The 14,779-nt window shown below is 32.6% G+C and overlaps 1 protein-coding gene across 3 annotated transcripts; it reads right to left on the bottom strand.

Moving 5' to 3' along the window:
- Positions 1-1,145: 1,145 nt before the first annotated feature.
- LOC107425601 (O-fucosyltransferase 38) lies at positions 1,146-10,310 on the bottom strand. 3 transcript variants are annotated; one of them, XM_025076580.3, is made up of 11 exons: positions 9,961-10,310; positions 8,073-8,175; positions 7,411-7,469; positions 5,614-5,702; positions 5,303-5,480; positions 4,636-4,764; positions 4,158-4,294; positions 3,062-3,275; positions 2,787-2,971; positions 1,947-2,039; positions 1,146-1,389 (listed from the first exon to the last, which is right to left on the bottom strand). In XM_025076580.3, the coding sequence occupies exons 1-11, from the start codon at positions 10,168-10,170 to the stop codon at positions 1,257-1,259; spliced, it is 1,530 nt and encodes a 509-aa protein (XP_024932348.1). In that variant the 5' UTR covers positions 10,171-10,310; the 3' UTR covers positions 1,146-1,256. The 3 variants fall into 3 exon arrangements, with proteins under 3 accessions (XP_024932348.1, XP_015891095.1, XP_015891097.1); XM_016035609.4 differs by having other exon boundaries at positions 7,411-7,478; positions 9,961-10,309; XM_016035611.4 differs by lacking the exon at positions 4,636-4,764 and having other exon boundaries at positions 7,411-7,478; positions 9,961-10,309.
- Between the last annotated feature and the right edge of the window lie 4,469 nt (positions 10,311-14,779).

Raw genomic sequence — 14,779 nt, 5'->3', positions numbered from 1 at the left:
ATGACACTCTTTCAAGAACATCACTCTAAACTTTGAGGCGTTGCAGATTAGTTTGCAAAGAATTGAAGCACGCTACGTACCGCTCAAATTTGTCCAGACTTATCTTAGAAAGAACAAAACATCATCTGTGCTTCTTTACCAATCAAATTGCAGTGTGTTCATGGACAACGCAAAAGTGGGTATTCAGCAGATAAACGAACTAATCATCTCTTTTCCATTATTTTCTGCTCCTGACCAAACATGTTAATATCCGAGCCTCTACCAAATCCGGAATTCTACGTTCAAAGAATAATGAGAATTTTCATCCAAATCCAAACTACGTTAATGCTGTAGCAGTTTGTATGGTGGTTTCGGGGTCTAGACCTACTATTCGCTACATGATTGTCAGGTTCTTTTTGACTCAATCAGATGGTGTTCTATACATGTCTCTTTGTTATAACATATTTGATTCAGATTTCTTGGTCATGGAAACAATTGGATGGCATACAAAGGCTGCATTGTTTGGCCAAAGAGGGTCGTAATAAAGCTTTGGTACTGGCAGCTGGGAAGTTTTACTGGATTATTAGCAGCGGTGAAGATGATTATGAAGACGAAGTTGTGATATGAGACTCATACTTTACCGTTATGAAGATGGTCATTTCTCTTTTGTCAATTACCAAGAGTTTTTGGTTCCTAGAGATTTTCTCCTGGTGCATTCAGATTTCAAACCTGTAAATTTACCGTCACATTTGGAACCTGAAAAGTTTCCTTTTCCTGTGGAGTGCTGCTGTTTCTCTATACTTTTAGCTATAGGTTTTGCTATAAATTTTGTTTCTGATTGGTTATCAGATTCGTACTGACAGCTAAAATCATAAAGATCTTTTGGCCAGTTAATTTCCAAGATGGTACAATTACCTAGTAATTCCACTCGGCTTTTCTTTCACAATAAGAGTAGAATACTAGGAATAATAAGTTACTTTTATTTTGCTTCTGTACTTCACTGAACCTATAGAATTATTCTATCTTGGTTTGGTTCACGTACCTAACTCCTTTGCTAACCCGAACATTATGCATGATATAAACACATGCTAATATACAAATCCTGGCAACTATATAAAGAAGTAATCTGCCATGATCAGTTTCTTTCCTCGCATGAAACTGGGAAGATAACTCAATAATTTGGTTTACCATATGTCATAATAAATCAATGAAAATCTCTCTTTAAATTAATATTTTGCATCAAAACTGCATAACAATGCCGCTGTACATATATAATGTCATTGAAAATGCCTCTTTGAAGTACAAATACACTCTGGGTATGGATTTTCATAAAAATTTTCTTCTGTCCTGAAACGCCCTCGACCTTTGATTCCTTGGATTGGACCCCTTCTTTTCCTTGGAGCTCCTTGCCTGCAATATTAGTCAAAAGCCAAGTCCTTTTTCAACTCAAATTTCGGTTCAATTGGGTCCATTTACATGCATGAAATTTTGTTCTTGCAATAAAGGAAAAAACCATTTCAAATTATAATCAACTCAACATCTTAATCTAATAGAAGGTGGACCTAACTATTTCTATCATGTTAACAAGAGCACACACTTAACTACTTACTGAACTAGCGTTCTATTATTTTTCTCAAAAACCAAAATTAGTTTTTTTTTTTTTTTTTTTTTTTTTTTTGCATTTAACCGCTAAAAATGGAAATGCACAAAGCATTATCAAACAATATCATGTTAAGTTTCTCTTTTCATCTAAGACTTCCATTATCTTATAGACTCAAATTACAATTTGCATAGTGATGAACATATGGTTTGTGTCAATAATTACTAAAGATTAAAATCCCTCACACACCAGAAAAGCATGTATTGATTGCCATTTCATATGGGATCTAGCAATACCTATATATACCTTGTCCCTTAAAATAGACAAACTAGCAGTCAAAAATATAAATCAGCTTGCAGTAAGTTACCTATCCTCATGCATTTGCTGTACAAGATAAGACAACATAGATCGTTCCAGCTGTCCACTTTCAACCATATCAAAAACCTCAACAAGTCCTTTCCTGAAAACAAATTTAATGAGCACAAATTAGAGGGGATAAAAAAAAAAAAAACAAAAAAAATTATATATATATTGTACTCAATTGTAGAAGAAATTGAATTATGCTAGAAGAATACTTGTAAAATACTGATAAGTTTATTCATAAAAAAAATAATAATAAATAAAGAATAAAAAATAAAAACTCCTGATTAGTTTCCTCCATTTGTCAAAAAAATATTTTGTTGCAATAAAATCATTTCCACGGTAGATGAAATATGCAAAATATTAATGGCTTCAAAGTTTTATAAAACAATGCAAAACTTTTGCTTCTTAATATGCTAGACCAGAAGTTGTGATGGCTATCCTTAACTAATAACAGGGGAACGATCCTCATGAAAGTTGTCAAGAAAAGAAAAGTAAAGTTGCATAATAAAACAGCCAACTTGAACTCCAGTTTCATACAATAAAATAAGTAAATAAACAAAACCCAACAAATTACCAACCTAAACACAGATTTTCCAGGCAAACAAAAATGGTAATTGGAGCAAGTTAGTCTTATTATAACACTGAAGGTTGTTTCTAGGAATTCTAGACTATGCTGAAGGCACACATGCTCAAAGCAAGCAACAAACCCACCAAAAGCCAATGAACAAAAGTCAAAGGCTTGAAGCATTTCCATATCGGATACTACAAGACATGGGGTTCACAACCTAGAGCAAATCAACTAGTAAAACACTTGCCCTTGTGCATTTACTTGACTAATCATTACCTATCTGGGGAAATTGTCTTGCGGTGACCTAAGAATCTGCGGTGCCCTTCAACAGCTCTTGCCATGTTACCAGAATATGATGGAACAAACACATCACTTTCAATGGAGATAATGTAGTCAAGGGCAGCAGTCTGTGACGCATGGTTAGCAAATGCTCTCAGCTCTTCATGGGTAGCAAGTGTTTCCTGCAATCAATCAAATTATCAAGTATCAGCAGATTTCCAAGTCATCAAGCTATTTATTCAATGTACTTAAGTAGAAAAACATTGACAAACCTTGAAAACTACATTTGGGAAACGAGATGTGAGCTCCAAAAGGTGAGCATTGCCACCATAGATTTCCCCAGCAGCAATATAAATTGGGGTTGATGGAGGATAACCAAGAGCTTTAAGAAATATTCCAACTTCCTTGGGAGTTAGTGGACAAAAGCCGCCCACTCTCTGTTCAGTTGAGTTTATATTTTTAACCTTCCAATGCTTTGTGTTTTCCCTGGAAAATATAATATAAACAAATGATATGAGCATGTTACTGTTTTATTTGCATGTGAAAGTAAATTATGAATTTCTTCTAAATGAGATTCTTGCTGCCAACTTCTAAAAGCTTCTACTTTCTTCGTCAAGCTCTGAACCTTACATCCATTTCCAAGAAATCATTTAGACATGGATTCCACCGCATCCCACAATCACAAAACCTAACCTAAGAAATCTAATGGTGATCAACCACCAATTTGTTGACCAAGAAAGACAAAAAGATCAATGAGCAATTAGCATCCAAAATATCATCCTACTGACAGAATATTATTGTGAGGGTACCAGATAGATCACACAAAAGGTTTTTGCTTCATTTGCAATCTAACCCTAAACTCTTGCTACACGGTTTTATACCCCAAAATTTGCATATATCCCGAATCCTTCACTAACAGTAAAAGTTTTATTCTAGACAACCATCCCGCCCAAGGAAAAATCACTATGATTCAGGATATATTGTCTAGAGATCTATATAGAAAACTAGGATATAATTGCTAAAAGCTATAAAGAAAACCATGTAAAACAAGTAATTAGACTGTGGCCTTTGGAGATGACCTAGATTCCCAAAATTAAAATCCTATTCACATGATGATAAAAGCTTTTTTATAATTTACAAAGACTCAATTCATTTCCACATATGAAAATAACCACATTAACAAATTTGAATTTTGAAACAAAATGAAAAAAAAAATTCCAAAATCTGAAAATTTTAAAAGTACAACTATTTTGAAAACTCAACCTTCGGAGAACCAAAACAGCATGCATTCTTTTGCCTCCATTTTTTCATAAGCACAGTTAAGGGGCTGACTTCCATCTTACATAAACACAAACACAAATTTCTAACCTCATTATTCTCAGCTCCTCAGATTCAGCATCGCTCAAGCCATAAGTACAACCAGTGTAAGCCAGCATGTCTTTCTCATATCTCAGATGAAGTGCTATGTATCTTCCTCCACGTGCCCTAAGCCGCTCCACCAGCTTCTGTGGTGTCACCGTCATGCATGCTCAGAACCTAATGTAACAGGAAGCCCCATAGGAGACCTCTTAAATGCATCAATACTTAAATGAAAAACATATCTGGTCTTGTTATGATGCGTAGGAAACTAGTTAAGTGTAATGATATACTATATCCCTCATGGAAATTTTGACCAGTTTAACTTCTATCTACTACAAAAATCCAAATATTTCAGCAATCAAAGTAGAAATCAGATATATAATGAATGGCATTTAGCTAATTGCTGACAGATGTAAGCCAAAAACAAATATTCAAAACCTAGATTACAGTAGAGAGATATGCAATCCAAAGAGAAAGCACTTCAAACCTTTCCCAGACTTTCAATTGGGGGAGCAAAGCGTAGGGCATGATATAGAGCACGGCACCTCAATCTCTGAATATCAAGAGGAAGTCCATTGTTTGCAAGTCTAGAATCGGACTTTGCAACATGAACCACCTGAATTAATCAACTCAAAAGTTATCCTGAAGTGGATTTAGGAAGAATATCCAATAAATTCTAACCACAATTTGTGTAGGTACCATTTATTATTAAATATACTCAACTATCCAATTAAATGCGGAATGAGGATTAGAAAACAAAAAACAAATACATTCAAGCATAATTTGTTTCCAAATAGCATAACGAAATGTAGTTAAGACCACTACAAGGAGTCTGGTACTAATGCTGAAAACCTTTAAACATATGTATTTTGTCACTTACACAATATGTAAGTTCGATTTATGCGACTGAATGCATGGGTATTGCCAAATTGAGAAAGTTTAATCACCATTTTTATTATAATTAGTTTGGCATGATCCAGTTTACCATCCTATTCCCAAAAAATAAATATTCAATCGTTATTATACTTTCAGACCATAAGATTGCTAGAAATTTGTAAATACAAGACAGTAATTAACTTATTAAAGAAGCAGCTAGGCTGCAGGAAATGCTTCTTAGAACCATGGTCTAATAGTTCACTTACAAAAGTGTTTACCTGGTAGTCTTTCCATAGTTGTGTCAACTCTTCATAGTAACTGACACCAGACCAGGAAACAAAATGCTTCCTAGCCCGTGGAAGAGCTTCCAACTCCTGGGGCAGCTCCTTGACAATCTGGACATCTCCTCTTAAGGTTTGAATGAAATGAAGTTCATCAAATATATCTGAAAATGTACTGGACATATGGCCAGCATAACAAACAGTTTGATGAAATAAAGTAAACTATGTTAAAAAGCACAAAAAGGGAGGGGGTAAAAAAAGAGGTGCTCTGAAAATGTTGGAAATGGGAGTAGAACACTTGAGACTACCTTGAGTCATGCCAGAAAGAACGCTTATCTAGTTGAGGAATGACTAAGGTTGCATTCATAATGTGTGCCACAGCCACCATATCCGATATCTACAAGAAAAACTATGGTCACTAATTTTTGAACGAAAAATTCAATTCAAAAAAGGGAATCAAAGCAAAAAGGAGTACAAACACAAACCAACCAAGGACACATAAACATCCACCTTTAGAGACACACACACAGAGAGAGAGAGAGAGAGAGAGAGAGAGAGTATTAATATACACATCGCCAACAATTTTGATAGGTACATGACATCTATATTCATTTTCATAAATGTTGGTGTAATTGGTTTTGCACACCATTGGGTTTTAGGTGTCCTCAAATAGCATTTGGCAAACCAAGCTATTACTGAAAAAGTTGCATTCCTAGAACATAAGTTCCTGGTGATATGAAATTCATGAACTTGACCTTTATCAGTTCTTTTAATATTTGACAGCTGCCTTAAAGGGCCTACTCATGGCTCTACATTGTAAAACAATCATACGTAAGACACACTGCTAATGATCAAATGTTCGTAAATTCTTATAAAGGAAAAAATGCTAAATGCAGTTCATGCACTAAATAAGAAGAATGAATGGATCATTTTACTTATGCTAAGTTACAAATTTCAATTCACATCAAATATACCAAATAATTGCCAACAAAGAAATGCACCATAACAACATTACATTCACTAAATAAACAAGATTATTTTCCTACTATGAATTACAATTCTCAATTTATTTTGCTTAATATGAAGTACAAATCACAGTTACAAGTCTCAATAGTTCATTCTCATAGCTATACAGCAGAAAAAAAATAACACATTACAAGTTATCCAAACTCGATATTTCTCCCATTGATCGAAACTAAGCGTGTTTCATAATCACTCGAATCATACATTTAAAACTGATGATGAGATGGGTTACATTAGGGATCGAATTAGCTTCTTGCCTACCATTTCAACATTGTCTTCTAAAGAATTCCCAAATTGGATCCAAAATGGACAGGTTAGTTCAAAGTTACCTGAACAAAGTTTCATAATCAATTTGTGTTAGAGAAGGCTCAGTTAGCTTTTGTTTATTGTTGTTTTCTTGTTTTGCTTTTGATCCTTTGAGGCTTTCTCATCCTCTATTTACGTACTTTTTTATTTTCATTTTTATAATAAAGTTTTCTTTATTACCAAAAAAGAAAAAACAAAAAACAACCGGGAAAAAAAAAAAAACAAAAAACAAAAAAGAAGAAGAAGAAGAAGAAGAATTGGCAATGAGATGAGTAGAAGTGTTGAATTTATATGTGATCTAATTGATAATTTATGATTTATTTTGCAACAAATTTATACATGTTAAAAGAAAAAGAAAAAGAAAAAGAAAAAAAAATTAAGTCACCTTAACACATAAATGGATAACACAGTCAGTTAACGTAAAATGAGTCTTCTCTACAATGCTATACAAATGAAAAAATCAAATACTCTGGAAGTAATACGCTATATTACCTGTCATCATAATAGTAAGTTATACTACTCTCAGAAGATTAGAATATTTCAACTCTCCTCTAAAATTCATTAGTTCTATCAGAAATGATAACAAGTCCCAGCATGAATCATTTTCCATTCCCATATTACAAGAGGCATTTGCATTACGCATATCACTTTCCAAAGAAGAAATATAAATAACTGTCAAAATTCTTCAAATATTTATAATTCTGCATACAAGCACACTAAATATTAAAAATTACATAGGACCAACCATCAAAGAAATTACATATCTAGAAACTTACACCAGTGCGCATCTGATTTAGTCCTCCATTACTTCTCACAGTCATGTAACGGTCTGAACCTATAGCAGCTGACATTGTAACATAGTATTAAGGGAAGAATATTTGTAAACTTATTCATATATAAATATATATACAACATATACATATAGCGAGAGAGAGAGAGAGAGAGAGAGAGAGAAGCACATGTGTGCACAAACCCATATGTCTATCTGAAACATAGATAAGCTTAAGGGTAGAGAGCCAAGTGAGACTGAATGCACATGTACATACAATCATATGGTATGTTTGTGGGCATGCACCAGCATGCTTGATCTGCATGTGCACACATTTCATTTTGGATATCCATTTGTAATAAAGAGATGGTAAGTGCAAATTCAAGTTAACAAAGGATAGATGAACCTAGACTGAATGCAATATCAAACAAGCTTTCTCAGTCCAAAAGCAACAACACCGCTCAGAATACCACATAAAGGATTAAAAATTTTCCCAGGAAAAGAGAGAAAAAAAGATGGGTATGATCATGAAGATGGTTATAAAAAAGCAATTGTAGAAAATAGACATCAATAACAATGTTTCAGTAAAGATCTCATTAGCCTTTCTTCGATCCAAGATATGTACATAACTCATAAAATTGTAACATACATTTTATATAAGATTCAAACCTTTATATTTAGCAGTTGGCTCGATGCATGGATGTACACCATGGCTAAATGGTGCATACCAAAGTTGCTCCTCCGACATTTCTACAGTTGAATGGACATCCACCTATTTATATGAAACAAAACATAAAAACAAAAAGGCAAAAGTAATATTAAATGCCTAAGAAAGATATCAGAAGGCACTAATTTATATTACTGGCTAACAACCAGAGCATGCTAGATGGGTAGCAAATGAGCTTGATGCATTCAAACATTTTATGTTTATACGATAAATATTTAAGGAAAATATATATATATATATATTAATATTTGTAGGTAGAAAGAAAGTTTGCCCTTGGCATTAGCAAGAGAGTTGTACCCCGTTGTTTTGAAATATCTAACTCTGAAGAGAAGCTCCTCTCCTTCTTTTTTTTTTTTTTTTTTTTTTTTGTAGTTTGAATGCTAAGGTTAAATGACTGTTAACTGAGGATACGTTTGCTTTATAGAATAGACAGTGGAATAGAATAAGGATTCCTAAAATTTTGATATTCCTTTATTTGGTTGGATTTTTAAAATTTACCTTATCTATTCCTATGGAATCCTGATTCCTCAAAATAAAGAATTGTTATTCCTTCTAAAAAACTCAGAATCTGTATTCCCTAAAATAAAGGAATACAAAACACACTACTTTATGTTCTTTTTTTTTTTTATGCTTTGATTTTTTTTTCAGTTTCATATTAACTTTTTTTTTTTTTCCTACCAAACTAAATGATAGGAATAGATATTCTATTCCACCTTTTTTATTCCTAGGAATTACTATCCTTGATTTTTAAAAATAGCCATTTTTTTAACCAAACTAACCTGACTCCATTTTGTTAGTGTAAAACTAAAATAGAGGAAACCAACCAAAATGTTCTCCAGTTTCCAAGAAACTGACGAGATGCCATATAATTGTATTAAATTGCACACCACATTTATGGGGAGGAGAACTTGTTTCTTCTATTGTTTGAGTGATTCATGTAAAGATTTTGGAATCCAGTGGATAGTCACCACATGCTACAGACAAAAACTTCAGCCAAACTGGAGATGAAACGGCGTCGCCGGATTCGCCGACGTGGCTTCCGTTTCCGGTTCGGGGAATGGTTCCAAAAGAACCTGCTCCTCGAAGGAGGTCTTCCCGTTCCACGATGCCTTATGGTTTTAGAGTCCGTTTGAGTATAAGCCTTTCTAATGGTTATCTATACTTTAGAATTAGAAAAGGGCTAAATCAAAGGGCTCACTTCTTCAGTAACAATTAAAAAGCACTAAATTCATATTAGATACTCTCTTCCCTTTCCCATTTCTTCTTCTTCTTTTTTCTTTCTAGGGTGCTTGCGATAAGCCAAACAAAATGGCATTCACTCTATACACCCAAACGAAAAAAAATCCGAAAAGAAATAGAACACTTTCAAATTTTTAAAGTTCTACAAGAAAAAGTACCAATCAAATTCTTTCATTTTTTGCAATCTTCTTCAACTCCACAAGAACAACTTACAGCGGGTGAAAACTTTTTCCACCTGAATAAATTTCCAATTTCTTTGCTCTGATCTTTAACAGAGTCAGATCCAGTTTCCATTACCGTCTCCAATTAAAATTCTCTATCCAATCAGCTAGCCAATACATACGAATACGAACGCAAAGACCCACTTCCAGAATTTTTATAAATTTTCAAGCGACATTCCGCAGCCAAAAAAAAAAAAAAAAAACCCACAAACCACAGCCAGAAATTGCAGAGATCAAAGCACAAAACTCATCATTTTCCTAACTCTAGCCACATGAAACAATCTACAAGAATACCACTACCAAAAGCAAAACCCAGTTCTCCAAATCACCAAAACAAAACTAAAATTAAAGAAAAAGAAAAAGACAGCACCTGATTGAGAAGAGATTCTCTGGAGAAATAGGGGTGTTTCTGTTCATATTCGAAGGAATTCCTTGTGTAGAAGAGGAATAGGAGGATGGAAAATGCAAATAAAAAGAAGATTTGAAGAGTAATGGTAAAAGGGGATGGCTTTCTTGGGAAAATTCTTGCAGTAGCAGAGGAGAAGATGGTCCTGGAATGGTGGGCTCCTCTGTTAACCATTTCAGCTATTCAGAAAAATAGATCTTCACCATCATTTTTCTCCCTTTCGGACTCGCGTAACTGGAAACTAAATAATTCTCTGCTCAAGGATTCAGAAAAGCAGTTGAGCTACTAATAGCCCTTGGATTACACGAGTGCCCCGTTATTTTGTCGATTTATATTTAATCAAGGATTAAATGCACTTTATTATTTATATTTTGGGCAAAATTCATTTTTTGGAATATTCACCCAAAAAAATCATTTTGGAATCTTTAGTTTTTTATTTATTTTTTGCGTTTCATTTTATGCTAAGAGCATCTTCCATTATAAATATTATTTTATTATTGATATTTTTAAAATTCAGTATTGATATGAAGTTTTCAATAATAAATATTAATGTCAATATTAAATTTTAACATTAGTTCTTTAGTGGTATATCTCAAAAAATAGCATTGACAAGTATATATTTTATTTAATTATACTATTATTATTATTAAATTTTAATCACAATTTTAAGATATATTTGGCTTTTCAAAAAAAAAAAATTGAGATATATTTTGCCATGAAGCTATGGGCCTCAATCACAAAAAATAAAAAAAATATTCTAGAAGAAGATAGGCCTCAATCACAAAAAAGAATAAAAATAAAAATAAAAATATTCTAGAAGAAGATAGGGAAATGCAGCCGAATAAAGGACTAGTTCCCACTCAATTTAAGTTTTATCGATTATAACATAATTAAAAATTAACTTTATATTAATAAACAATGTGAATCCCACAAATTTTATCATAGTCAATGAAGAAAATATTAATGATATCATTGAAAATTTCGGCGATAATATTGAATTTTACAAGCCTCGATACCAAAAACATCCATCCCGGTTGTCATGGAAATGTCAAGGTTATCAACAAATATCAATGTTGTTAGAAATTATTGATGAAAACGGCAGCTTTCATACAGATTTTTATGGAAATGTCAAGAACATTTTAGGTTGTTTGTGGAAATTTCACCGATAACTATCAAAATAAAAAATAACAGATAAAAAAATAAAATAAAATAAAACACTAGAGAAGAAAAGGAAGAAGAAAAAGCCATTGAAAGATAAGGGAAGTTTGGCATAGAGGAAATGAATCTTATGTTTGATGTTGAAATATTGAGACAAAAAGCAAAAATATATGTACTTTTTTTTTTTTTTTTTGATAAGCAATATTATATGTACATAAAAGTTAAAATCTCCATCAATATAAGAATCAATTCTCATTTAAAATATTTATTTATTTATATTAATATGAGAATCTAGTATGCAACATAAAATGTGATACCCATTAGGCCATTACTCATGTAAAATTCTGCTTTGAAGTTTTGAACCCTTTCTTTATAAGTATAGAATTGTGTAGTTTGAAGTGAATATATGTATTATGTGCCTTTTACATGCTTTGACATGAACTATAATAATTTATCAGAATTTGCCTTCTAAAATTGATATAAGACTTCCTTTCTCTTCAAAGTTCAAAGTTCAACTTCCATTATGAGTTTCTCGTTTTTATCTATGTAAGTTTCGTTAAATCCATCTCAACATTCAAGTTCTTTATATATAAAAAAAAAAAAGTTCCTTTGGTCCACAGAAAAAAAAAAAATATATATATATATATATATATCTTTGAAAGTTCCTTAAACAATTTTTCTCTCCAATTGTGAGTTTGGGACATCATGGAAGTTTCCATAGATGGTGATGAAGAGAAGTTGGAGAAAGAAGAAGAGAAAAATGTAAAAACAAAGCAGCATAAGAATGGAAGAAGGAAAGGACTATGGAAAGGGACGTTAGTGCTACGATAAACAATATAACATGTTCAACACCTATTACCCATAGATCATACATACAATATTTTATTGCGTTAAATTAATAAAACAAATTAGAATCACTAATTCCAAAAATAGTCATTGAAATCCTAATCTAATATATGATTCTGCAAAATAGAAATTAATGTGATAGCAGTGCCTAAATAATCACACTACTCTCTAACTTTCTCTCTCATAAATATATAGTGATCTCTCAAACTTATGAGAATCCATTTGTACCCGTACAACCTACAATTCACTAGGGCGCTGATCCTATACAATTGAATATAGGACCAATCACAAGGGCACAAGCTAAAAAATTTAAGGATAACCTAGTTATTTTCATACAAGATGTGATTAAATCTCAAGAGATCATGATAATACCCGAAGATCCAAAGTCCGTATTATGCATCCAAGTCATGAAGGCGGAAATGGACCCGACAAGCTGTTTTGGTGCTTCTATGGACTTTGCAGCAACAAATGAAATTTTTTGGTTTATGAACAAGATTGAGCACTCCAAGGGACCATGAAATCATTCCAAGATAGAAGCAAAATCATCAAATCCATCATTTGCGCATGGAGTTCAACTTCACCGAAAATGCATGTTTTTGGTGTTGGCTTTGACCTTTCTTGTTGTTCAAGAAAGTTGTTCTTATTCCAATCAAGGGAAACATATGGAAACCAATATTAATCCTATTTGGCATCCTACAAGGCATATTGGAGCTGATTTGGAGCCTAAACTAGTTGGCGATTAGTCAAAGACAACTTGTTTTACAAACTAGTTAACTACTTTCCTAATTTGAAACTTTGACTTTTGTTTTAGGAAATAATCTTTATTTTGGTGTTTTTTTATTTATTTACTGGACAAATTTAGGAAAGTTAGAATTTTATTATTTTGTAGAATTTTATTATTTTGGTTGTAAATTAATTAATTCTTAATTTAAAATAAATGAATTAATTAATCCAATTTAGATTAGGAAAGTAAACAAAATTCAGCCACATCATGTTTCCTAAACCTGTGGCTGGTTCTCCTAATGTGATTTAGGATTTTTGTTTTGTATTTTTAGCCTATTTAAGGGTTTATTTTTCAATGAGAAAGCAGCTTAGAATATTATTCAAAAATTATTTGTGAGAAGAATTCACTTTGTTCTCTTTGAACGCCTAAAACATTTAATAGAGATAAAGTGTTTTAGTTTGACTTATCAATAGGATATCCATCATCTATTGTGGTATCTTTATTATATACTAAAGTTTCTAATTACAAGTTGATTAGAGGCTAAGGTAACTATTAGAACCTGTACTTAATTTAGATCCGGACTAATATAATATGGGTTTAAGAGCAAGTCGACCTAGGTTTAGGGGTGGGCGAATAACCGATGAAACCGACCTGAACCAGTCAACCCAACCGAATCGAATGCCTATGAATCAGATTGGTTGGGCAGTTCGGTTCATCTGGTACGGAAGAAGAAGCGGTTCGGTTCGGTTGTTGATTTAAATATTGAGATATGCTCAAACCGCCCGAATCGAACCGGATGTTAAAATATTATAAAAAAGATATTGAATTACATTTTTATATATATAATAATTTGATTTAACAAAAAATATCATTTTTATATATATAATAATTTGATTTAACCAAAAAAAAAAAAAACTCTTTCTCTCACTCTCAGGCCTTTCTTGATCGATCTCATTCTCTCTCCTTCCTCTTGCACTCTTTTGTCTCTGGAAAAAAAAAATGTACCCTAACTGTCACTCTTGGTCACCACTCACCAAAGACTACCGACTACCATCACCTTCGGTCCCCCACCATCTTTCCAACGATGGTAATCTCTTTCTTCCATTCTTTCACTCCCAATCTCTCACCATTTCACCCTCTCGATCAAACCTCTTCATTCTCTCTATCTCTCTCTATCTCTATCTCTTGCTCTAAAATTCAATCTCTCTATCTTTTTTACTGTCACTCTCATTTTCTCACTCTCCAATATATCCATTCTTAGGTTGAGGTGGCTGATCGAAACCCTAGCTCTATCACTATTACTCTGCAGTGGATCGGTGGTTGTGAGACCATCAACAGCCTTGATTCCCATCATCTTGTCACCAACCATCACATTAATTCTCAGATAATTTTGCAAATTTCCATTTTTCCTAATTTTTTTTTCCTTTTAGTTATTTTCTATAAAATCACTATTTCTAAAATTATATATTTTTCTTTGATGATCTCAATTCTCAAATATGAATTGTTTAATGTTTACTAACTGTTGGATTTTAATTTTTGAAAAAATTAGCCATTCAAAGGTAAGGCAGCTCCGTGGCTCGTGGCTGTGTCGTGCTCATGTGTGGCTCTATACTTAAAGCTATGATAATGGTAAGTTGTTCTATTCTCTCATACTCTCACTGGTTGTGGATGGATAAAGTATGGTTGAATTGACTTTCACAATTCTGAGTCTCTGTGATTTTGACTATGAACTTAACTTAAAATTTAAAAACTGAATTGTCTCTATGAAATGTTGAATTGGTTCTAAAATAGTTTAATTATGACAGTTCATATGGTTTTATACTGATTTAAGTGTGAGAGTTTATATGTTTTTAAAATGCTATATTGTGAATTGTATCTCTGAATTGTCTTTGAAACTCTATTTTTATGAAGTTTTGAATTCAAATTGTGAGATTACTTGCATGTTAGAGTCTTTGTGACTTCAAAATTTTTGAAATTGCAATTATAAACAGGTTAGCTTACATTTCAGAATTTTTGTGATTCTAAATTCCTAAAATTGATTTTTAAAGTGGTTAA

This window comes from Ziziphus jujuba, chromosome 7 (genome assembly GCF_031755915.1).
Source record: "Ziziphus jujuba cultivar Dongzao chromosome 7, ASM3175591v1".
Lineage (NCBI taxonomy): Eukaryota > Viridiplantae > Streptophyta > Magnoliopsida > Rosales > Rhamnaceae > Ziziphus > Ziziphus jujuba.
This window is presented reverse-complemented; position numbering and strand designations above follow the sequence as displayed.